Source organism: Pleurodeles waltl, chromosome 12, assembly GCF_031143425.1.
Source record: "Pleurodeles waltl isolate 20211129_DDA chromosome 12, aPleWal1.hap1.20221129, whole genome shotgun sequence".
Lineage (NCBI taxonomy): Eukaryota > Metazoa > Chordata > Amphibia > Caudata > Salamandridae > Pleurodeles > Pleurodeles waltl.
In genome coordinates, this window is record NC_090451.1 from 631,096,746 (window position 1) to 631,123,138 (window position 26,393).

Consider the following 26,393-nt stretch of genomic DNA (forward strand, 5'->3'; position numbering starts at 1 on the left):
CACTTGTAAGTAAAACACTTACAGGGTTCAAAGTTGGGGCCAAGGTAACCCACCATTTGGGGTTCAAGGCAACTCCAAAGTTACCACCCCAGCAGCTCAGGGCTGGTCAGGTGCAGAGGTCAAAGTGGTGCCCAAAACACATAGGCTTCAATGGAAATCGGGGTGCCCTTGTTCCAGTCTGCCAGCAGGTAAGTACCCGCGAATTCGGAGGGCAGACCAGGGGGGTTTTGTAGGGTACTGGGGGGGACACAAGCAGGCACAGAAAGTACACCCTCAGCGGCACAGGGGCGGCCGGGTGCAGAGTGCAAACAGGCGTTGGGTTTTCAATAGGATTCAGTGGGGAGGCCCAGGGGTATCTTCAGCGATGCAGGCAGGCAAATGGGGGGCTCCTCGGGGTAGCCACCACCTGGGCTAGGAAGAGGGCCGCCTGGGGGTCGCTCCTGCACTGGAGTTCGGTTCCTTCAAGTCCTGGGGGCTGCGGGTGCAGTGTGTTTTCCAGGCGTCGGGTTCCTTGAAGCAGGCAGTCGCGGTCAGGGGGAGCCTCTGGATTCCTTCTGCAGGCGTTGCTGTGGGGGTCAGGGGGGTCAACTCTGGCTACTCACGGGCTCGCAGTTGCTGGGGAGTCCTCCCTGTAGTGTTAGTTTTCCGCAGGTCGAGCCGGGGGCGTCGGGTGCAGAGTGGAAAGTCTCACGCTTCCGGCGGGAAACGTGTGGTCTTTAAAAGTTGCTTCTTTGTTGGAAAGTTGCAGGTTTGTTGAACAGGGCCGCTGTCCTTGGGAGTTTCCTGGTCCTTTTAGATGCAGGGTAGTCCTCTGAGGCTTCAGAGGTTGCTGGACCCTGTGGGATGCGTCGCTGTTAGGGCTGGGGCCAAAGCAGTTGGTGCCTCCGTCTTCTCTGCAGGGCTTCAGGTCAGCAGTCCTTCTTCGTCTTCAGGTTGCAGGAATCTATCTTCCTTGGTTCTGGGGGCCCCTAAATACTCAATTTAGGGGTGTGTTTAGGTCTGGGAGGTTAATAGCCAATGGCTACTAGCCCTGAGGGTGGCTACACCCTCTTTGTGCCTCCTCCCGGTGGGGAGTGGGTCACATCCCTAATCCTATTGGGGGAATCCTCCATCTGCAAGATGGAGGATTTCTAAAAGTCAGAGTCACCTCAGCTCAGGACACCTTAGGGGTTGTCCTGACTGGCCAGTGACTCCTCCTTGTTTTTCTCATTATCTCCTCCAGCCTTGCCGCCAAAAGTGGGGGCAGTGGCCGGAGGGGCGGGCATCTCCACTAGCTGGGATGCCCTGTGGCGCTGTAACAAAGGGGGTGAGCCTTTGAGGCTCACCGCCAGGTGTTAGAGTTTCTGCATGGGGAGGTGTGCAGCACCTCCACCCAGTACAGGCTTTGTTACTGGCCACAGAGTGACAAAGGCACTCTCCCCATGTAGCCAGCAACATGTCTGGTGTGTGTCAGGCTGGCAAAAACTAGTCAGCCCACACTGGAAGTCGGGTATGTCCCAGGGGGCATCTCTAAGATGCCCTCTGGGTGTATTGCACAATAAAATGTACACTGGCATCAGTGTGCATTTATTGTGCTGAGAAGTTTGATACCAAACTTCCCAGTTTTCAGTGTAGCCATTATGGTGCTGTGAGTTTGTGTATGACAGACTCCCAGACCAAATACTCTTATGGCTACCCTGCACTTACAATGTCTAAGGTTTTGCTTAGACACTGTAGGGGCATAGTGCTCATGCACCTATGCCCTCACCTGTGGTATAGTGCACCCTGCCTTAGGGCTGTAAGGCCTGCTAGAGGGGTGACTTACCTATGCCACAGGCAGTGTGAGGTTGGCATGGCACTCTGAGGGGAGTGCCATGTTGACGTAGTCATTTTCTCCCCACTAGCACACACAAGCTGGCAAGCAGTGTGCATGTGCTGAGTGAGGGGTCCCCAGGGTGGCATAAGACATGCTGCAGCCCTTAAGAGACCTTCCCTGGCATCAGGGCCCTTAGTACCAGGGGTACCAGTTACAAGGGACTTACCTGGATGCCAGGGGTGTGCCAATTGTGGAGACAAAGGTACAGTTTTAGGGAAAGAACACTGGTGCTGAGGCCTGGTTAGCAGGCCTCAGCACACTTTCAAATCATAACTTGACATCACCAAAGGCAAAAAGTCAGGGGGTAACCATGCCAAGGAGGCGCATTTCCTTACACATACACCCCCCCCCCCCCCAAACGAAAGAGGATGAGACTAACCTTTCCGAAGAGAGTCTTCATTTTCTAAGTGGAAGAACCTGGAAAGGCCATCTGCATTGGCATGGGCTGTCCCAGGTCTGTGTTCCACTATAAATTCCATTCCCTGTAGGGAGAAGGACCACCTCAACAGTTTTGGATTTTCACCTTTCACTTGCATTAGCCATCTGAGAGGTCTATGGTCAGTTTGAACTACAAAGTGAGTACCAAAGAGGTATGGTCTCAACTTCTTCAGGGACCAGACCACAGCAAAGGCCTCCCTCTCAATGCCACTCCAACGCTGCTCTCTTTGGAGTAACCTCCTGCTAATGAAAGCAACAGGCTGGTCAAGGCCATCATCATTTGTTTAGGACAAAACTGCCCCTATCCCATGTTCAGAGGCATCAGTCTTCACAATGAACTGCTTGGAGTAATCTGGAGCTTTTAGAACTGGTGCTGTGCACATAGCTTGTTTCAGGGTGTCAAAAGCCTGTTGGCATTCTATAGTCCAGTTTACCTTCTTAGGCATTTTCTTGGAGGTAAGTTCTGTGAGGGGTATCACTATTGATCCATATCCCTTCACAAACCTCTTGGAGTAGCCAGTCAAGCCAAGGAATGCCCTGACTTGAGTCTGAGTTTTTGGAGCTACCCAGTCCAGAATAGTCTGGATCTTGGGTTGGAGTGGCTGAACTTGGCCTCCACCTACAAGGTGTCCCAAGTAAACCACAGGACCCTGCCCTATCTGACATTTGGATGCCATGATAGTGAGGCCTGCTGCTTACAGGGCCTGCAAACCCTTCTTCAGGGGACCAGGTGATCCTGCCAGCTAGAGCTAAAGACAGCAATATCATCGAGATAAGCTGCACTAAAGGACTCCAAGCCAGCAAGGACTTGATTCACCAACCTTTGGGAGGTGGCAGGGGCATTCTTTAAGCCAAAGGGCATCACAGTAAACTGATAATGCCCATCAGATGTGGAGAATGCTGTCTTTTATTTTGCTCCTGGTGCCATTTTTATTTGCCAGTACCCTGCTGTCAAGTCAAAGGTACTCATGTATCTGGCAGCACCCAATTTATCAATTAGCTTATCTGCCCTTGGAATGGGATGGGCATCTGTCTTAGTGACAGAATTAAGTCCCCTGTGGTCCACACAAAACCTCATCTCTCTCTTGCCATCTTTGGTGTGAGGTTTAGGGACTAAGACCACTGGGCTGGCCCAGGGGCTGTTAGAGTGCTCAATGACTCCCAATTCCAGCATCTTGTGGACTTCCACTTTGATGCTTTCCTTAACTTGGTCAGACTGTCTAAAAATGTTGGTTTTGACAGGCATGCTGTCTCCTGTGTCCACATCATGGGTACACAGGTGTGTTGACCAGGGGTTAGGGAAAAGAGGTCAGCAAACTGTTGTAAGACTTTCCTACAGTCAGCTTGCTGTTGGCCAGAAAGGGCGTCTGACTAGATCACTCCATCTACTGAGCCATCTTTAGGGTCAGTGGAGAGGAGATCAGGGAGAGGTTCACTCTCAGCTTCCTGGTCCTCATCTGTAACCATTAACATGTTTACATCTGCCCTGTCATGAAAGAGTTTGAGGCGGTTCACATGGATCACCCTTTTGGGGGTCCTGCTATTGCCTAGGTCTACCAGGTAGGTGACCTGACTCTTTCTCTCTAGCACTGGGTAAGGGCCACTCCATGTGTCCTGAAGAGCCCTGGGAGCCACAGGTTCCAGAACCCAGACTTTCCACCCTGGCTGAAACTCAACCACAGCAGCCTTTTGGTCATACCTCAACTTCTGGAGTTGTTGGCTGGCCTCAAGGTTTTTACTTGCCTTTTCCATGTACTCTGCCATCTCGGAACGTAGGCCTAGTACATAGTCCACTATATCTTGCTTAGGCTCATGAAGAGGTCTCTCCCAGCCTTCTTTAACAAGAGCTAGTGGTCCCCTTACAGGATGGCCAAACAGAAGTTAAAAGGGGGAAACCCTACTCCCTTCTGAGGCACTTCTCTGTAGGCGAAAAGCAGACATGGCAGGAGGGCATCCCATCTCCTTTTGAGCTTTTCAGGGAGCCCCATGATCATGCCCTTCAATGTCTTGTTGAATCTTTCCACAAGACCATTGGTTTGTGGATGGTATGGTGTGGTGAATTTGTAAGTCACCCCACACTCATTCCACATATGCTTCAGGTAAGCTGACATGAAGTTGGTACCTCTGTCAGACACTACCTCCTTAGGAATTCCCACTCTGGTAAAGATACCAATGAGTGCTTTGGCTACTGCAGGGGCAGTAGTGGACCTAAGGGGAATTGCTTCAGGGTATCTAGTAGCATGATCCACTACTACTAGTATGTACTGGTTCCCTGAGGCTGTGGGAGGTTCAAGTGGACCCACTATGTCTACACCCACACTTTCAAAGGGGACCCCCACCACTGGAAGTGGAATGAGGGGGGCCTTTGGGTGGCCACCTGTCTTACCACTGGCTTGACAGGTGGCACAGGAGACACAAAACTCCTTTACTTTCTGGGACATGTTGGGCCAATAGAAATGGTTGACTAACCTCTCCCAAGTCTTGGTTTGTCCCAAATGGCCAGCAAGTGGAATATCATGGGCTAAGGTCAGAATGAACTTCCTAAACTCCTGAGGCACTACTACTCACCTAGTGGCACCAGGTTTGGGATCTCTTGCCTCAGTGTAGAGGAGTCTATCTTCCCAATAGACCCTATGTGTTCCAGTGATTTTTCCTTTGGTTTCCTCAGCAGCTTGCTGCCTGAGGCCTTCAAGAGAGGGACAGGTTTCTTTCCCCTTACACAACTGTTCCCTTGAGGGTCCCCTGGAGCCTAAGAGTTCAACCTGATAAGGTTCCAACTCCATGGGCTTAGTTCCCTCAAGGGTCAGAACCTCTTCCTGGGAAGAGTGGTACTTTTTCTTTTATTGGGTTGAAGCTGGTTCACCAGTCTTCTTTCCTTTTCTCTTGGAGGGTTGGGCCATTATTCAAGGCTCCAACACCTCTTTTTCACCCTGAGCTCTGCACTGTGCCCTTGTCTTGACACACACTAGTTCAGGGATACCCAGCATGGCTGCATGGGTTTTGAGTTCTACCTCAGCCCATGCTGAGGACTCCAGGTCGTTTCCAAGCAAACAGTCTACTGGGATATTGGAGGAGACTACCACCTGTTTCAGGCCAGTGACCCCTCCCCATTCTAAAGTTACCATAGCCATGGGATGTACTTTAGTCTGATTGTCAGCGTTGGTGACTGGATAAGTTTGTCCAGTCAGGTATTGACCTAGGGAAACCAGTTTGTCTGCCACCATTGTGTCACTGGCACCTGTATCCCTCAGGCCTTCTACACTAGTCCCATTAATCAAGAGTTGCTGCCTCTATTTTAGCATATTAGGGGGCCAGGCAGCCAGTGTGGCTAAGTCTACCCCACCCTCAGAAACTAATGTAGCTTCAGTGTGAACCCTGATTTGCTCTGGGCACACTGTTGATCCCACCTGGAGACTGGCTATTCCAGTGCTAACGTGGAGTAGAATTTGAAGTGGAACCTTTCTTGGGACAGGCCTTGTCTCCAGTTTGGTGTCCCTGCTGATTACAGCTACGACACCAGGCCTTTTTGGGATGAACGTTTTTACCCTTGTACCCAAAATTGGATTGTGAAGAGGCTTTGGACCCTCCCTCTTGAGCAGGTTTTTGGGGCCCTGTAGAAGACTCTTTACTTTTACCCTTGGATGTCTCAACACTCTTCCCCTGGGGAGTCTTTGTGACCCCTTTCTTTTGGTCACCCCCTGTGGGAGTCTTGGTCACCCTAGTCTTGACCCAATGGTCTGCCTTCTTTCCCAATTATTGGGGAGAAATTGGACCTAGGTCTACCAGATGCTGATGCAGTTTATCATTGAAACAAATACTTAAAAGGTGTTCTTTCATAAACATATTGTACAGCCCATCATACTCATTTACACCACTGCCATTAATCCAACCATCCAGTGTTTTGACTGAGAAGTCCACAAAATCAACCCAGGTCTGGCTCGAGGATTTTTTAGCCCCCCTGAACCTAATCCTGTACTCCTCAGCTGAGAATCCAAAGCCCTCAGTCAGGCTAGCCTTCATGAGGTCATAGGATTCTGCATCTTTTCCAGAGAGTGTGAGGAGTCTATCCCTACACTTTCCAGTGAACATTTCCCAAAGGAGACCACCCCAGTGAGATTTGTTTACTTTTCTGGTTGCACAAGCCCTCTCAAAAGCTGTGAACCATTTGGTGATGTCATCACCATCTTCATATTTAGTTACAATCCCTTTGGGGATTTTTAGCATGTCAGGAGTATCTGTGACCCTATTTAAATTGCTGCCACCATTGATGGGAGCTAAGCCCATCTCTTGTCTTTCCCTTTCTATGGCTAGGAGCTGTGACTCTAAAGCCAATCTTTTGGCCATCCTGGCTAACAGGAGGTCATCTTCATTGAGGCTGCCCTCAATGATTTCAGAGCTGTTCGACTCTCCTGTGAGAGAAGCAACATTTCTGACCATCACTTGTGGAGTTAGGGGTGTGGGAACCCCAGTCTCCCTAACTAGGTGTGGAGGTGGGAAATTTTCCTCCCCATCACTAGTTCCCCCCTCTGGAGGACAGCATCAGAGGGGTTGTTTCTAGCAAACTCTGACAAGAGCTCCTGGAGCTGTACTTTGGTAGGGTTTGAACCAGGTTTTATCTTTTTGATTTTTCAGAGAGTCCTTAACTCTGACATCCTAAGATGCGGGTGAGGTTGAGCTCCACCACCATCTCTTCTGCAGCAGACATTATTTCTCTAAAAGTTAGAATACTTTTTCAGAATCTAAAACTATCTCTAGAACTTAATCCAAACGTTTACAAAACATTTAAACTCCAAAAGAAATGCTAACAGGGACTAACACAAGGCCCTAGCAGGACTTTTACAAATTTAGAAAAATAGCTCAAATTTCAAAAATCAGTTTCTAATGACAATTTTTGGAATTTAGTCGTGTGATCAGGTATTGGCTGAGTAGTCCAGCAAATGCAAGGTCTTGTAACCCACCGCTGATCCACCAATGTAGGAAGTTGGCTCTGTATATACTATTTCAAAGTAAGAAATAGTGTACACAGAGTTCAAGGGTTCCCCTTAGAGGTAAGATAGTGGCAAAAAGAGATAATTCTAATGCTCTACTTTGTGGTAGTGTGGTCGAGCAGTAGGCTTATCAGAGGGTAGTGTTAAGCATTTGTTGTATACACACAGGCAATAAATGAGGAACACACACCCAAAGACAATTCCAGGCCAATAGGTTTTTATATAGAAAAATATATTTTCTTAGTTTATTTTAAGAACCACAGGTTCAAGATTTACAAACAATACTTTAAATGAAAGGTATTTCACTCAGGTATCTTAAGAACTTTGAATTATTACAATCACATGTATAATTTTGGCAAAAATGGCAATAAGCTATTTTAAAAGTGGACACTGCAAAAATCAACAGTTCCTGGGGGAGGTAAGCAAATGTTAAGTTCACAGGTAAGTGAAACACTTACAGGGTTCAAAGTAGGGTCCAAGGTAGCCCACCATTGGGGGTTCAAGGCAACCCCAAAGTTACCACCCCAGCAGCTCATGGCCGGTCAGGTGCAGAGGTCAAAGTGGTGCCCAAAACACATAGGCTTCAATGGAAATAGGGGTGCCCTGGTTCCAGTTTGCCAGCAGGTAAGTACCCGCGACTTCGGAGGGCAGACCAGGGGGGTTTTGTAGGGCACCGGGGGGGACACAAGCAGGCACAGAAAGTACACCCTCAGCGGCACAGGGGCGGCCAGGTGCAGAGTGCAAACAGGCGTCAGGTTTTCAATAGGATTCAATGGGTAGACCCGGGGGTCTCGTCAACGATGCAGGCAAAGGGGGGGCTCCTCGGGGTAGCCACCACCTGGGCTAGGAAGAGGGCCGCCTGGGGGTCGCTCCTGCACTGGAGTTCGGTTCCTTCAGGTCTTGGGGGCTGCGGTGCAGTGTGATTTTCAGGCGTCGGGTTCCTTGAAGCAGGCAGTCGCAGTCAGGGGGAGCCTCTGGATTCCCTCTGCAGGTGTCGCTGTGGGGGCTCAGGGGGTCAACTCTGGCTACTCAAGGGCTCGCAGTCGCCGGGGAGTCCTCCCTGTAGTGTTAGTTTTCCGCAGGTCGAGCTGGGGGGTTCGGGTGCAGAGTGGAAAGTCTCACGCTTCCGGCAGGAAACGTGTGGTCTTTAAAAGTTGCTTCTTTGTTGCAAAGTTGCAGGTTTGTTGAACAGGGCCGCTGTCCACTGGAGTTTCTTGGTCCTGTTAGATGCAGGGTAGTCCTCTGAGGCTTCCGAGGACGCTGGACCCTGTGGAATGTGTCGCTGTTGCAGTTTTTCTCGAAGTGGGGAGACAGGCCGGTAGGGTTGGGGCCAAAGCAGTTGGTGTCTCCATCTTCTCTGCAGGGCTTCAGCTCAGCAGTCCTTCTTAGTCTTCAGGTTGCAGGAATCTATCTTCCTTGGTTCTGGGGGCCCCTAAATACTCAATTTAGGGGGGTGTTTAGGTCTGGGAGGTTAATAGCCAATGGCTACTAGCCCTGAGGGTGGCTACACCCTCTTTGTGCCTCCTCCCGTTGGGGAGGGGGTCACATCCCTAATCCTATTGGGGGAATCCTCCATCTGCAAGATGGATGATTTCTAAAAGTCAGAGTCACCTCAGCTCAGGACACCTTAGGGGTTGTCCTGACTGGTCAGTGACTCCTCCTTGTTTTTCTCATTATCTCCTCCAGCCTTGCCGCCAAAAGTGGGGGCAGTGGCCGGAGGGGCGGGCATCTCCACTAGCTGGGATGCCCTGTGGCGCTGTAACAAAGGGGGTGAGCTTTTGAGGCTCACCGCCAGGTGTTACAGTTTCTGCAGGGGGAGGTGTGAAGCACCTCCACCCAGTACAGGCGTTGTTAGTGGCCACAGAGTGACAAAGGCACTCTCCTCATGTGGCCAGCAACATGTCTGGTGTTTGGGAGGCTGGCTAAAACTAGTCAGCCCACACTGGAAGTCGGGTATGTTTTTAGGGAGCATCTCTAAGATGCCCTCTGGGTGTATTTCACTATAAAATGTACACTGGCATCAGTGTGCATTTATTGTGCTGAGAAGTTTGATACCAAACTTCCCAGTTTTCAGTGTAGCCATTATGGTGCTGTGGAATTCGTGTATGACAGACTCCCAGACCATATACTCTTATGGCTACCCTACACTTACAATGTCTAAGGTTTTGCTTAGACACTGTAGGGGCATAGTGCTCATGCACCTATGCCCTCACCTGTGGTATAGTGCACCCTGCCTTAGGGCTGTAAGGCCTACCAGAGGGGTGACTTACCTATGCCACAGGCAGTGTGAGGTTGGCATGGCACTCTGAGGGGAGTGCCATGCCGACTTAGCCATTTTCTCCCCACTAGCACACACGCTGGCAAGCAGGGTGCATGTGCTGAGTGAGGGGTCCCCAGGGTGGCATAAGACATGCTGCAGCCCTTAAGAGACCTTCCCAGGCATCAGGGCCCTTGGTACCAGGGGTACCAGTTACAAGGGACTTACCTGGATGCCAGGGGTGTGCCAATTGTGGAGACAAAGGTACAGTTTTAGGGAAAGAACACGGGTGCTGAGGCCTGGTTAGCAGGCCTCAGCACACTTTCAAATCATAACTTGACATCACCAAAGGCAAAAAGTCAGGGGGTAACCATGCCAAGGAGGCATTTCGTTAAACGCGCTGACTATCACAGAGGCCTCCTCCCATCGCGCTGCAAAGCATCTCTCTTCCGATCACGTGGAGGAGGCCGGAGAGGCTTCAAAGGGAAGGAAATTAATTTCCTTCCCTTTGAAGTCTCTGAGCGTTTTAGCAGCCGGATTGCAAGCAATCCAGCTGCTAAAACTCCCACTAGACACCAGGGATGTATTTTTTTTTAGGAAATTGGCATGAGGGAGCGACCCCTTGGGCAAGGGTCGCTCCCAGGGGGGGCTTTTTTTTTTTAAGGCGGAGGGGGGGCAGAAAGCCCACCAGATGCCAGGGAAGGTTTTTTTTTTCAAATATAAGAGGGTGGGGGTATGGCCATACCCCCACCCCAAATAAATGGGGCCAAAGTTGTTCTGCCCACCAGTGGGGAGATGGGGCAATTACCCCTGATCCGCACACCGGGGGGGGGGGGTCAGAAAGTCTACTAGATGCCAGGGAATTTAAAAAAAACAAAAAATATTGGGGTGGTGGCTACCAACCAGTATGGGCCTAGTTACATCCCCACCTCAACTGAAGGGGGTAACAGTCTTTCAGCTCTCACCCGCACTCTAAAACATCTTATCCCACAGCAAGCAAGAAACATTTGATTATTTGGGGTTTTAGTTTTACATTTGGGCCATGAGAACTTGGCTTACTCTCAAAATCGTCCCACTTGGAATGGTGAGGGCTGCACTTTATGGACTTTGGGACGCTGCCATGTAGAAAAATCCACAAGACCTAGACACATCTGAAAACATCTGGGTGATTCCAGGGTGGTGTGTTTCACATGCACCCCGCACCATTTTTGTACCCACAATCCCCTGCAAACCTCCAACTTTGCTGGAAATCACACATTTTTCCCACGTTTTTGTGATGGAACCTTCCGGAATCTGCAGGAATCCACAAAATTCCTACCACCCAGCATTGTCTCATCTATACCGATAAAAATTCTTCTGCACTTGTCAGCCTAAAAATGTTTTTTTGCAAACTGCCCTTTTGGACCCCCTTTGTCCCCCCTCAATATCGACATGTTTTTGGCTCTTCCCTTTCACAAGCACTTGGCCCACCTACACAAATGAGGTATCATTTTTACCGGGAGACTGAGGTGAACATTGGGTGGTATGAAATGTGTCCCAGTGCGGTGATCCCACACAGAAATGTGGGAAAATTTGATTTTGTTTTAGCTAAATTTGAGATTTGCTGAGGATTCTGGGTAAGAAAACATTGGAGGATCCACGCAAGTCAGACCTCACTGGACTCCCTCGGGTGTCTAGTTTTCAGAAATCCAAGGGTTTGGTAGGTTTCCCTAGAAGGCTGCTGACCCAGGACCAAAAATGCAGGTGCCCCCCTGCAAAAACAGGTAGTTTTGTATTTGATAGTGTTTTGGGGCATTTCCTTTTGTGGGCGCTAGGCCTACCCACACAAGTGAGGTACCATTTTTATCGGGAGACTTGGGGGAACGTTGGGTGGAAGGAAATTTGTGGCTCCACTCAGATTCCAGAACTTTGTCACCGAAATTACAGGAAAAAGTGTTTTTTTGGTCAAATTTTGAGGTTTGCAAAGGATTCTGGGTAACAGAACCTGATCAGAGCCCCACAAGTCACCCCATTGTGGATTCCCCTAGGTGTCTAGTTTTCAAAAATGTGATGGTTTGCTAGGATTCCCCAGGTGCCGGCTGAGCTAGAGGCCAAAATCCACAGGCAGGCACTTTGTAAAAAACACCTCTGTCTTCTGTGAAAAAATGTGATGTGTCCACGTTGTGTTTTGGGCCATTTCCTTTTGTGGGCGCTAGGCCTACCCACACAAGTGAGGTACCATTTTTATCAGGAGACTTGGGGGAACACTGGGTGGAAGGAAATTTGTGGCTCCTCTCAGATTCGAGAACTTTCTGTCACCGAAATGAGAGGAAAAAGTGTTTTTTTGGCCAACTTTTGAAGTTTGATAAGGATTCTGGGTAACAGAACCTGGTAGAAGCCCCACAAGTCACCCCATCTTGGATTCCCCTAGGTGTCTAGTTTTCAAAAATGTGCTGGTTTGCTAGGTTTCCCCAGGCACCGGCTGAGCTATAGGCCAAAATCCACAGGTAGGCACTTTGAAAAAACACCTCTGTTTTCTGTGAAAAAATGTGATATGTCCACGTTGTGTTTTGGGCCATTTCCTTTAGTGGGCGCTAGGCCTACCCACACAAGTGAGGTACAATTTTTATCGGGAGACTTGGGGGAACACTGGGTGGAAGGAAATTTGTGGCTCCTCAGATTCGAGAACTTTCTGTCACCGAAATGAGAGGAAAAAGTGTTTTTTTGGCCAACTTTTGAAGTTTGCAAAGGATTCTGGGTAACAGAACCTGGTAGAAGCCCCACAAGTCACCCCTTCTTGGATTCCCCTAGGTGTCTAGTTTTCAAAAATGTGCTGGTTTGCTGGGTTTCCCCAGGCACCGGCTGAGCTATAGGCCAAAATCCACAGGTAGGCACTTTGAAAAAACACCTCTGTTTTCTGTGAAAAAATGTGATATGTCCACGTTGTGTTTTGGGCCATTTCCTTTAGTGGGCGCTAGGCCTACCCACACAAGTGAGGTACCATTTTTATCGGGAGACTTGGGGGAACGCTGGGTGGAAGGAAATTTGTGGCTCCTCTCAGATTCCAGAACTTTCTGTCACCGAAATGATAGGAAAAAGTGTTTTTTTGGTCAAATCTTGAGGTTTGTAAAGGATTCTGGGTAATAGAACCTGGTCAGATCCCCACAAGGCACCCCATCTTTGATTCCCCTTGATGTCTAGTTTTAAAAAATGCACTGGTTTGCTAGGTTTCCCCAGGTGCTGACTGAGCTAGAGGACAAAATCCACAGGTAGGCACTTTGCAAAAAACACCTCTGTTTTCTGTGAAAAAATATGATGTGTCCACGTTGTGTTTAGAGCCATTTCCTTTTGTGGGCGCTAGGCCTACCCACACAAGTGAGGTACTATTTGTATCGGGAGACTTGGGGGAACACAGAATAGCAAAACAAGTGTTATTGCCCCTTGTCTTTCTCTACATTTTTTCCTTCCAAATGTAAGGCAGTGTGTAAAAAAGACGTCTATTTGAGAAATGCCCTGTAATTCAAATGCTAGTATGGGCACCCCGGAATTCAGAGATGTGCAAATAACCACTGCTTCTCAACACCTTATCTTGTGGCCATTTTGGAAATACAAAGGTTTTCTTGATACCTATCTTTCACTTTTTATATTTCAGCAAATTAATTGCTGTATACCCGGTATAGAATAAAAACCCATTGCAAGGTGCAGCTCATTTATTGGCTCTGGGTACCTAGAGTTCTTGATGAACCTACAAGCCCTATATATCCCCGCAACCAGAAGAGTCCAGATGACGTAACGGTATATTGCTGTCAAAAATCTGACATCGCAGGAAAATGTTACAGTGTAAAACGTGGAGAAAAATTGCAGTTTTTTTCACCTCAATTTCAATATTTTGTTTTATTTCAGCTGTTATTTTCTGTAGGAAACACTTGTAGGATCTACACAAATGACCCCTTGCTGAATTCAGAATTTTGTCTACTTTTCAGAAATGTTTAGTTTTCTGGGATCCAGCATTGGTTTCTCACCCATTTTGGTCACTAACTGGAAGGAGGCTGAAAGCACAAAAAATAGTAAAAATGGGGTATGTCCCAGTAAAATATCAAAATTGTATTGAAAAATTGGGTTTTCCAATTCAAGTCTGCCTGTTCCTGAAAGCTGGGAAGATGGTGATCTTGCCACCACAAACCCTTTGTTGATGCCATTTTCAGGGTAAAAACCACGAGCTGCCTTCTGCAGCCCTTTTTTTCCCATTTTAAAAAAAACAAAATTTTCACTGTATTTTAGCTAATTTCTTGGTCTCATTCAGGGGAACCAACAAAGTATGGGTACCTCTAGAATCCCTAGGATGTTGGAAAAAAGGATGCAAATTTGGTGTGGATAGCTTATGTGAACAAAACGTTATGAGGGTCTAAGTGCAAACTGCCCCAAATAGCCGAAAAAAGGCTCGGCACAGGAGGGGGAAAAGGCCTGGCAGCAAAGGGGTTCAAATGTCCTCCCAATCGGGAATCCCAGAATTCACATAGGTAAGCTCTCTCTTTTGCTTATCTGTGGCCAGGTGTGTGCCAGTCCCTCCACCACAGGGACCTCTTTTTCAGCTTGGTGGCTTACCAGGTGAAAGATCAGTCTCCCCCCAAGCGAAAGGGAGCACCTACAGCATGGATACTCAAAGTACGGCCCGGGGGCTGCATGCAGCCCCCTTGACCTTTATATGCGGCCCCCTGGACTACAGGAGTACAGGGTTGCTGTTCACTCGATCATAAATAGAGAGACAATTGTTTATTTCAAGGTTAACTGGTGTTAAGGAAAGGATGTAACCAGGGAGTCCTGAGCTTCACTTTAGAAGCAAGTTCATTTGTAAAGACATCTTGCAGCAAAAGTGTAAAAATATAACAGTCACTTCAAAATTCAAAAAGTGTATTAATTTAACATAGAGTCCATTTCACCTAAGTATAATTTATTGTATCAGTAGAATGAGAAGTATTCATTTAATGTGATAGTTTTCAAACAAGAATTTAGAAACAAATTTTCACCTCTACCCTGACAAATACGCCAATAGTGAATTAAACAAGCGAGTCAGATGTTATGTGCACTTTTTGAGGGATCTGGGTTACTATTATAGATGAACAGCATTATAGTTTATTAAATCAAACACAGGAGCAGATTTGTACGATGCAGACCCTGAACCTACTATTAAGCAATTGCCTACGATGACACAATTTGCAAAAGTGGGGAAGCCAAGATTAATCCCAGGTTTTCTAGTTCCATATTGCTCAATTCAGCCACTAGATGTATATAATTTGCTTCGCCTACCAATACTTAACCGCCAGTCCTCCCAACCCTCTCGCCCGACCACCATTCCACTGGCATTGGTGTGGCCCTCGGGCACATCACAAACCAAACGTTTTGTCCCCTGGGAAAATGTTTGTCAGTACCCATGACCTATAGTCTGCAGTTACAGTTGGGGTGGGAATAGAACCTCAGGGGATTTGGGGTATATGGGGATTTGAGAGCCATGACCACTATCAGGACTCACCTCTAGCTGATTCCTCCTCACAGGGGCTATTGGCTCGTCCCCTGCGTGCCCACCCCACCCAAGGATAGTCTCCTTTCTGCCAAATCATTATAATTTTCCACAACCCCATTAACACGTTCAAGCATTGTATCAATGCTGGTAGGCTTACATGGCACTGAGGAGCCCTTAGTCACTTTTCTTGCCTCTTTCCCATTGTGAGACACACCTTGAATAAGAACCCACCTGTACTAGAAAATAACTGGTTTTAAATGTACTGTTTAAGATAATTTTATTGTCATCACACTTCACTTCACATCCTTTCTAGACCGATACATTCAACAATTTGCATTTCCGTCTGGCCACCCAGCATTGCTGGGATCAGGGGCCCAAAGAAAGCCGCCTTATTCTCCACCAGGCAGCTTTGAAAGACGGAAACATATTTGACCACGTCATAGGGTTGAATTTACCCACATATTTTTAACTTACTTTCAGGTAACGTGATAGCCACCACAAGGTAATTATAACTCACTCATAACTCATACTATAACATGTTATTAAATATATATAGAGAGAAACCGAGACCTCACCTGACTTTCAGCAAATGAAGGTTACATTGAAGAGGCCGTGTGAGAGGGAGGGCCCAGTCTCATCCATGTGCAGATGGGCCCACTCTTGGCCCAGTTTTCGCCCGGGCACGCGGAAGTAGCTTTAGGTGCCTCCAGGCGTGAAAAAATGCCCGGAGCGGTGTCCTGCTTCTAGTGATCCTGAGTGAGGATGTCCTGGCAGCCCCCGGACTCCTGGTCGGGTGGCTTGACGTCCCACACAGTGGGCCACGCAAGTAGTTTTAAGCGCCTCTGTGTGTGAAAATTGCTGGGACAGGCCTCCTGCTGCAACTGCTCTTGGGTGAGGGAGTCCTGGAAGCCCCTGGGCCCTTGGTCGTGTGGCTTGAAGTTCCCAGTCACAAAGAGGGCATTCATTCTCTAAATAAGAAATAGTCAGATGGACTGCTGCTGGGATTATACTCATTCCAAACCTGGTCGTCCCAACAGTCTACTGCAGTTGTTTATCCTACAAGAGGAGTGATGGCCACAACAGCCCATCATGCCAGAGTTCCCATATGAGACATCTGAAACATGGATCGGTGACACATCTTTATGAAACATTACTGCCTTGACAGGGATGCCACCATCAAGTCAGTCATCAGATCGGTAGTTTTGTGGCAGGTGTTCCAGTAAGATAAGCCTTTTATTGCATTAGTTAGGTTAAAGCTTCCCAAACAACAGAGCTGTCTGGTTGGGAAAGACTTCTTAAGGAAATTCTGAAAGCTTCTCTGGGAATGCATTTCTCCCATTGCTTACCACCCTACAGCACTCTACTCCACACTTCGCCGCTCCACTCCACAACACTCTACTCCACACCATGCTACCTCACTGTAACCTACTCCACTCCAGTCTGACACTCCACCCTATGGTACTCCAATCTTCTCAATTCCACTCTACGGCACTCTACTCCTCTCTGCTTTACTCCACTCCAGTCTAAGCCACTCAACTCTACTCCACAACACACTTCTCCAATTTACACTACTCCACTATGTCACTCCACTGTATGGCATTTTGGTCCACAACATTCTACTCCACACTTCTCCTGCTCCACTCTACGACACTACTCCACTCTACCATACTCTACACTACTTTACTTCATTCTACGCCACTCCACTCTATCCCACTCTACTTCACAACACTCTATTCTATTCTGCGACCATCTACTCTACTGTGACTCTCTACTTCACTCAACTCTACTCCACTTCACTTTGTGGCACTCTACTACTGGCTTTGACATTGCTTGCTCAGTATAGAAATGCATTTGTTAATGTCACAATAACTATGCATTAATTGTATATGGGTTGCATGCAAGGCACTGCTTGCTATTCTAATGCAAGCATGTGAGGGCATGAAAGATCCAGTGGGAGAAGAAATTATTTACTTAAGTGTAACTGTAGTCACTCATTTTTATTTCCGAGGAATTGGAGGTGTTTTAGATTTAAATTCTAACATGCTTAGTAAATAAATATACACATACTGTAATAAAACTGATGCAGTTTGTGGTCTGTCACACACTTCCTGTCCTCACCATACTAGCTAAATGAATGCTTATGTCCAATTTACCACCCCACTTACTGAGTCACACACCCACCTATATGTCCTGAGTCTGTGGTCAACCTCAAAACATTTCAGCGTGACTCATATTTTGTCCTTGTCCAAGCCCTGCCAGGTGTGTGCGTATCAGAATACATCTGTCTAGCTTTTATGATTTTGACGGCTGCTTTTTTCCCACTTCTGTACTCCTAGATATTTTTTTAATACTACAGTTCATTTTGATTTGCAAAGAGTTATTATTTCAACTGTACAAGATGCATGATACATTTTAATCTTTTATCAGATAGATGCCCTTTCTGTGCCCTTATAACAGAAGCACCTCCCAATTGTTTTTTATTTTCATTTTTCATGCAGTGATAATTGTTATGAAACCTGTGGCACCATGTGCACATATCTTCTACTTGTTAATAGAAGTGTAAATGCTGCAGTTGATAACACATGGTGTTCTTCACCATACTTTTTGATAACCAGCTCCAGTTGAAGCTCCCATCTAGTGAGGAGCTGGATCTCACTGATCCAGTATAAGGGGAGCATCCTTCATATTCCCCACTCTACTTCCCGCACTTAGTGTTAGCTTGCTCTGGGCATCATGCATTAAGTATCCTTCAGTGGTAGAAAACCGACAATAGATCAGGCAAGTATATTTAGCAACATCAATTTTACTTTCCCATTCACTTCTTCCGTGTGCAGTTAGGTGTTTGCAGTAACTAAGGGCCTCTTTATGAGTTTGGCGTCCCACTACGGGACTGGCAAGCTCAAGGGGAGGACGCTACTGCTATGGTCTTGACATGCCAGGGCTGCTGGGCAGGAACAGTGTTAGGATATTGGACTTGGTTCCCTTAAGGAAGCCAAGGCCAATATCCTAACACTCCAGCACCCTCGGAATGCGCACTGTCTGCTTCCCTCAAAATGCACTGTCTGCAAAGCAGACAGTGCGCATTCCAACGGTGTAGGGCAGGGAGCCCCCTGCACTGCCCATGCCTGTGGGCCCCAGCACTGGCTTTCTGCCAGGGTCCCCACCACGAAAAGGCTGGCAGAAAATGGGGTTGTAATGAGGCAGGCAGTGCTGAATTCAGCTCCGCCATGGCTGATTACAAGCTAGACCGCTGTCACCGCATTGGGATCTGTGATCCTGGTGGAGACGGAGGTCTTCAGGCGGGTCCACCCACAAAAAGACGTAATTTGGTGGTTGGACCACCACAGCCGCTATGGTCCAACCACCACCGCTAGTTTGGCAGAATTGCCAAACTCAAAATGAGTCCCTGAGTCAAAACGTCTTTCCTCTATTTTTTGCATACATATTACAGCAAATCATATTTGAGGAACCTATATATTTTGTTATCATCTACTGCCTTTTCTTTGTTGTGTAATGTGTTTTGTCTCGTTTCCATTGTGGGGCACACCTTGAATAAGAACCCCCTGTTACCTATCCCACCTGTACCAGAAAATAACTGGTTCAAAATGTACTGTTCAAGATAATTTTATTGTCACCACATTTCACTTCACACCCTTTCTAGACAGATACCTTCAGCAATTTGCATTTCCATCTGTCCACCCAGCATTGCTGGGATCAGGGTCCCAAAGAAAGCCTTCTGATTCCCTACCAGGCAGCTTTGAAAGACTGAAACATATTTGATCACCACATAGGGTTGAATTTACCCACTTATTTGTAACTCACTTTCAGATAACGGGATAGCCAGCACAAGGTATTTAAAACTCACTCATTTTTTTTAACCCTATACTCTCCCTCAGTATCAGGGTTTAGGACAGTGTATTCACAAACTATCAATCACTCTGATAGGGACCTTCATATTGTGTGCTAATAGTTATATTTTTCTCGTCTGCCAGCCCAGTTTTAAGAAAACTCTCAGTGATGAGCTAAGTCTGTCTGTGTTAAACCACACTTCACACTACTGAGGAGTGGGCCTAGTAATGAGGCATGCAATCCCAGAGTAGGTGAGGGCACAGCTTCCTTTTTTAAAGAACCCTTTCCCAAAACTTTTATTAGTAATTCATATCCTAAACATCTGCCTCACCTCATGGTTTGCATTTATATCCCTCTCGAGTATGCAAGTTTTTGTAAGTTACTTTCAGGTATTATTTAATCTCTTCCTTTTGATTTTGGTATATAAATATGATTCTAAACATTGCACTCCCGGCTGGTCAGGCTTTTTTTTAAGCACTCTTTCCAGGCCTCACATAGCTGTTTTTTAATATTCTTTGTCCTTGCTTCTTTCATAGATGCATAAAATGTTGCTAATGAGCCTTGGAATCCTTTTCTTTTTTTTAACATAGCAGCTGTTTCTAAAACTCTTATGACCTTGTGTCTTTACTTTCAGTCATGCTGCAGCACGATGTGTGTCTAAGCCTCACAAGCTGCTTCTTCTAATGGCCATTTTAGATTATTTCACTAAAGGTTGAGGAGGGAAAAAAGGCTGTTGGACTGTCCTCAACCTTACGTACAAAAAGATTTAAAAAAACAAAAATATTTTTTGTTTCATTTATTTTACTGAAAAAAAACATTCAGGGCCTCATTAAGAGGCTGGCGGCTGGCGGTCATAAGGCCTCCGTCATCGCTGCAGCCGTCGGACCGCACTTTGTTTTTTCTTTTCTTTTCTTCTTTTTCTTATATATATAGACATACACAAACTAAACCAATGATACACTTCCTTGAGTCCCTATCGAAGGGAATACAGACTTCTTTCTTTCTTGACCTCCAGTCCATAAGGCAGAAGGAGCGCTACACACAGAATACAAGTGCAGAAGAAAGATCGATCTTTAATCAAGGCTCAGCAGGCAGAAATGCATCAGCAGGTTATTTAATCTTTTTAGTAATAAACATTATTGCTGTAGCGTTCACATCCCGTGTCTAGTTTACTTTCTGACTTGTGAAGGAACAAAATATTTGTCATTGTAATTTGGGTCATCATGCTCTCACTATAGCACTAGAACAGCAAATAATCCATTATCTTCACCCCCCTAGTTAGTCAATTCTGCATAGAGCAGGCAATGGATGCCAAAGTAGCATTACCTTTACAAATACTTTGCCAAGCCCATGCCATTTATTAATACCTGAACAAATAAGATGTTTGAGACCCATCTCCTTCCCTTGTTGTGAACTGTTGTAAAATGGAACTGAAGTCCATTACAAAATATCCAGTTGGTTGATGGATTGTCTGACTGAAATCCAATCCCTAATTATATCATGGAATGTTTGTTTCAGAGTGAAAATCTAAGACCTTAACTACGAGCTGCTCAAGTGACTCTTTATGGCATATCTGTACCACCATTGAACTATCAATTCCATGAAGATGATGGACTGCTCATTGTTTATGCATCTGATCGGTAGTTTGAGCATGATGCACTCGAATACAATTGAATACTTCAAAACGTTGAGCTAAGAGTGGGTAGTTGAACCAAACCGCTAACGGTGTTTTAGTGGGGACATTGGCTGCCTTTTTTTTATTTTGATTTGGTGTACGAGTCAGATGATTGATATTTAGTTGCTTGAACATCACATGGGTTACTGATCTTTGTTCTGAGAACTGGCCTTATGTCATCTCAAAAACCCAAGCTTCAGGTACCAATTTGCAGCTATTTATCCCATGACCAGAAGAGGTATCATTGGTACTGAAGAAGCCACTGTGCTGTTTGGAGTGCCTACATTTTCTACTCTAAAGCTCATTATGTTAGGCCATGTGTGTCCCCTGATTCTTTCTTTGCAAGTGCAAAGCTTTCAAGATTACCCCCAAAGTCCAGTATACCTTTTTAGTGTTTTACAGAGCTACTGAATGCCCTTGCAGCTGAGGACTCAGGGTTGTTGAATTCCTATAGCCCGACACCCAGAGGACAACACTTTTCATGTTTATTTTGTCCTTGGGACAAGTGGGCCCAACTCCCTGCAGTACAAACCCTTTGGCTGCCAGTTTAAAGTCCCACATTATGGAGCAAGGAAGGGAATTGTCTGAGGTTGGGGTCATATTTGTGTTCATAAGCGAATACTGTTGAAGCTTATATTTATGATTCATTAATGCAAGCCTTTATTATTAGGGGGAGTTTTCTAAATACATGTTGTAAGTTTTGACTTACGTACTGACAGTGAGTCCAGTAAAACAATGTGTACACACATTTGCAAAGTTTAACAATATGAGGCTACATGTAAGGCTCCCAGAATGCTCTCTGATTAGATGCAAATATTTGCAGATGGTTGGAATCAAGACTCACAATTCTTTGCTAGGTACCATTTCTTTGAAGCATCATTCAGTGAAATGTTCTGATGCATACTAGTATTTAAAAAAATATTCATAATGGTAAATCAGTGACGCCAGTTTCAACAAGATTATGAGAAACATTAACATTAAAAAGCACTGTCAAAGCCAATAGATCTGACATTGGTGGTCAGTCTTTTGGTTTTGTCAATGCATGTCTTATTTTGACATGGCTTTTGTAAACCTTTATTGTTGTGAGAGCTGCCGGTGCCTCATCATTGTAACAAACATTGGCAAAGAGCAAAAATAGTTTTGGGTCGCAAAAAACACGCATTGCCTGAGTTTCTTGCACCAAGCAGAACTACTTTGTGTGCCAATATACTCCATGTAAAGGAGTAGATTGCTATCACTCACAGTGAAGCCAGCCGATGGAGTTGGACAAAAGTGCACCCATGCTGTATGTCTTTGCATTAGTGAAGATTTACATATTTCTAGAATTCTCATGAATTTACAGAAGTACACCAGGAAATCGTACTCCTGGAAAATACTTGTGGACTGCATTTTAGCACAAGCAAATATGTGTAGTTTTGCTCATGCTAATATACGTTAAGTGTTTCGAATTTCACTTTCTGCCAACCCTGAAAACGTTTGACTTCTGCCCTTGTCAGGAGTAAATTTCCATCCTTTCCCAGTATGTAAAAAGATTAAGGAAGAGCTTGTGAAACCATTAAAACATGCAAGCTAGTAGATTTGCACAAACTCAAAAGGGCATTCCAACCCTGGAATTTTTTCTTACCACTGCCTCTCACCCCAGTATGTAGATCTGCAGAAAGATGGCAAATTAAGGAAATTGCTAGTATTCAAGCCCTATAGTATTAGCCCTGGCATAATCAGAGAGGCTATCATCAGAGGTCTTATATAATGAGATTGCTTCCATAATGTGTTGCAGCTGTACATGGCACCAAAGTAACACATAGATTTTTTTTTACAGGACAAGTTATTTTATGTAGGAACATGCCCTATGGACAAGTCGATATTTTAATAAATTCCACACCACTGGGACTGCAGGAGTGCAGTTTTAAGACTTTGAGTAACCAGAACACTTCTCCAACCAGTATCAACTATGGTATAAACAACTCCTTGTGCTTACCTGCAGGAGGTCTCTGGCTTTGTGTGCACAATTCAGTTTCATCAGAAGCTGATGCACAGAGCACATTCATCCATATATCCTTAAGGCCCTAAATAAGCGTGTACTGGTTGGTGGTTTACTATTTAAAGCATCTGATAAAACCCAGAATTGTGTTTGCCACAGGTATTGGAAAATAGCAAAGTACCCATAAGTGTAAGACTGCATTACTGCCTGCACGTAATGTTTTACTCCTTTCTACAAAGAAGACAATGTATTGCTGAACACCGGAAGTAGGTCTGCATTAGATGACAATGGGTAATAATAATGTGCAGAGGAAGCCTAGATTGTGCTTATCAAGACTTGGGAATTAAAGTTAAATACCTTTTATCAGTGGTGTAAAAATGCATTCTCATTATTATCCTTTTGTGCCATTCTAGTGTTCTGTACTGCTCCATCATTCAGTACTAAACGTTGACTGCTCAACATCACTACCCACGGAAAGTCAAAGGTAATGATGTTCTCATATATTTATATTGTATTAGTATCTCGTTACTGAGGTTCTAAAGAGAAATCCCAGTTGATCTAGATTTCCCTACACTGATGAGAACTTTCCTCACAATCTATTTCAAGCTGGTTCTACTTTCCGCATGGTCTATTTAATTACACAAGATAATGGGCCTGATTACAACTTTGGAGGAGGGTGTTAATCCGTCCCAAATGTGACGGATATCCTGCCCGCCGTATTACGAGTTCCATAGGATATAATGGACTCGTAATACGGCGGGTGGTATATCCATCACATTTAGGACAGATTAACACCCTCCTCCAAAGTTGTAATCAGGCCCAGTGTTTTCTAAGTACATTGTCAGTGCAGCCCTAACTGCCTCTTGGTTTTCAAAAACTTTTCTGCCTTACCATCCCGAGACATTCCAAGCATAAGACATTTCTGCAACCGACAGTGCTGGCAACGGTTCCGACTTGTTCTGTCAATCTGGCAGTTCTGCTGCTGAGAACATGAGTAGGACATGTTGCTCTGTTGACTTCTCCTGAAAAAGCCCTAGAATAATAATACAAAAAGAATTAATTAAAATTAAACAAGCAGCATGTATTGGCATGAGTAAATTAATGCTATAAATAATATGTTTATAAGACCCTAACACAATAAAGACATACAGATGCCAAGTTGTGATAACCAGGCCCATAGAAAACAAAGTACAGTCAAAATCTCAGTGCCCTCCACCAATCCTCATGGAAGGCAATAGAAATTTAAACATGCTTTCATGTAAGGAAGCGCTAATTCTGTGTAAAAATGCAAAACTTGAAATAGTGTAATATGCTAGAAAGACTTATTATTTGGAATCAAGGGCTAGATGTATAAATTACTGGTCACAAAAAAACTTCTTATAATTTGCAATGAGTATTTTGCAAATCCATAAAGAATTTTATAAACCAACCTATGCACTAATGGGCCAGTTAATAAAATTGTGACCTAGAGATGGTCATAATCTGACCAATCTCATGAAAAATCATGCTGTAGGTCGCGCATTGTGACTCACTTCAGTTGGTGGCTGTCACATAGGTGGTACCCTGCTAGGGTCAGCAGACCACTAAGGTGGTCATTTTGACTTTGTCAGTAAAAACCGCCTACTGCACAGTGACGGCCACTAAAATACTGCCACCATGGCTACCATCCATCTGCCATATTATGAGCACTGCTGGACTTCGGCCACAAGAAGGGCGGAAATCCGGCTGAGTTCATGGTGGCGGACGATGGTAAGGTGGCGCTGCTACCCCCAGCACCGCCACACCAGTAGAACGCTGCCAGCCGTATCACGACCTGTGATACGGCCTGGTGGTGTTCTCCTGGTGGGGCACTGCTGGCGGTAGCAATGCCCCTTCCCGTTCCCTGTCGGAAGACCTCCTCGACAAAGGTAAGTCGGGCTTACGACGGGGGAGGGAGGGTGGGGGCTGTGTGTGTGTGTATGTCTGGGTGTGTGCAAGAATGTGTGAGTGAGTGCATGAATGCGTCTGTGTGTGTTGTGTTGTTTGTGTGGTTGTATGTATGTGTGTGAGTGAATGCATGTAAGAATGGTGAAGTGAGTGCGTGTCTGCATGTCAGTGTGATTGTGTGTAAGAATGTGTGAGTGCATGTCTGGAAGTTTGCATGTATGAATGCGTGTATGCCAGGGAATGTATGAATGCGTGTATGCCAGTGTGAGTGAGTCGTGTATGCGTGTCTGCATCTGAGTGCGTGTATGGGGGGGTGGGGCGGGGAGTGAGAGGATCAGTGGGGGTGGGGTGGGTGATTGAGAGGATCGGGGTGTATGTGAATGTCGGGGTGGGGTTTTAGTGTCTATGGGGGGTGGGGCTTTGGGTGGAGGGGGGTGGGGAGTGTCAGGTGTCTGTTGGGGGGTGGGGGAGCCGCCTACCTTTGACAGGGAAGGAATTCCCTTTCATCCGTAGGGTCTACCACCATGGTTTTTGTGGTGCTGCTAACTTTACGAAAACCTTGGTGGTAGGCAGGTTCATAATGCCGCCGGCGTTACTGTGCCAGCCACCGGGCTGGAGATTGATATCTCCGGCTTCGCAGCTGATACTGCCATGGCGGTATGAGTGGAGAAGTGGCGGGTTGGCTGCAGCCAAACTGCCATTTTCATGATGTGGCAGTATGTACTGCCAGCCTGTTTGCGGTACTACGCCCACATTTACACTCACCGTTGGGGTCATAATGACCCCCTGTGTCTGTGATTGCTTTTTTTTTTTAAAAGTAGCTTTTTTTCTAATGCAGCCACAGGGCAATGTTTACGAAAGAACATTTTCTTATGATTTATTAAAGTTTGAGAGTTGGTAATAGTCCCTAGGCCGCTGCTTAGTCTTCAACCACCTTTATTTTTTCACATTAACATTTTGTTGATAAATGGCTTACCACTTCAACCTTAAGAGTTTGTATTTTGGCAATGTTTTTTGGCCAGGTTTTAATTGCAATACAGACATGTCATACCAATTTGGTATTTGAAAGGAAAACATACAGCATATCCCTTCCAGATTCCAAATCATTATGGGGTCGCAATCCCATTTTAGGAGTTGATAAAAGTTTACTGAGTTCTAAAATGGGATTCATAAACTGCAAATCACATTATTTGGTCACAAACACCAGTTCAGACTTTTTGTGACTCAAGAAGTGGTGGATGCATCTGGCTTAATTTTATTTATATTGAAATGTTTCTAGTATTTTATAGAGCTTTAATGTATTGCTTTGTAAGGCCCTCAGAGGTACATATAATTTGTAAGGCTTTATTATCCCTTTAGGTTTTTTTTCTGGTTTCTGTAAATCTGGAAAGAAGAAATTATGCTTAACGTAGTGGTATGCACTAGAAATTATGGGTAGTTGGTATCAAATGTTTGTATTAACTGATAAGTCTGCCACATAGTGGTTTTATATATATATATATATATATATATATATATATATATATAAACCTTTGAATATAGAGTCTCTGATTTATAAAGGTAACAATTTAGAGTAAGCTTACTACATTTCCAAGTTGAGATGCCTGGGAGCTGTACATTTTTTAGTCATTTACACTTTTGAGTCATTTACTACTTTTTAGCTGCTCACAAAATCTGAGTTTAAGTTACACTTTTGGAGTCAACTTGCACTTGGATTTTGTGAATGCCTAAAAACTGTAGACTTACTCAAATGTATGGCGGAGACTTGGTTACACTTTTGAAGTACATTTATACTAGTATTTTGTGAATATCTGAACAGTAAGCAACTTCATCAGAAGTGTAAATTACTTAGAATTACTTTGAGTTACTTTGTGAATCAGGCCCAATGTGTTTGAATTTGAATATGTTTTGTGTAACTTTATTT

At 45.4% G+C, this 26,393-nt stretch overlaps 1 protein-coding gene across 1 annotated transcript in view; it reads right to left on the reverse strand.

Annotated features, from left to right (window-relative positions):
* The window catches only part of LOC138267165 (nuclear receptor ROR-alpha A-like), a 250,950-nt gene that overhangs the window by 153,376 nt on the left and 71,181 nt on the right, over window positions 1-26,393 (reverse strand). Inside the window, exon 5 of the mRNA XM_069216015.1 lies at window positions 23,435-23,576. Coding sequence (XP_069072116.1) covers window positions 23,435-23,576 — 142 coding nt within the window. The remainder of the gene's footprint in view (window positions 1-23,434; window positions 23,577-26,393) is intronic.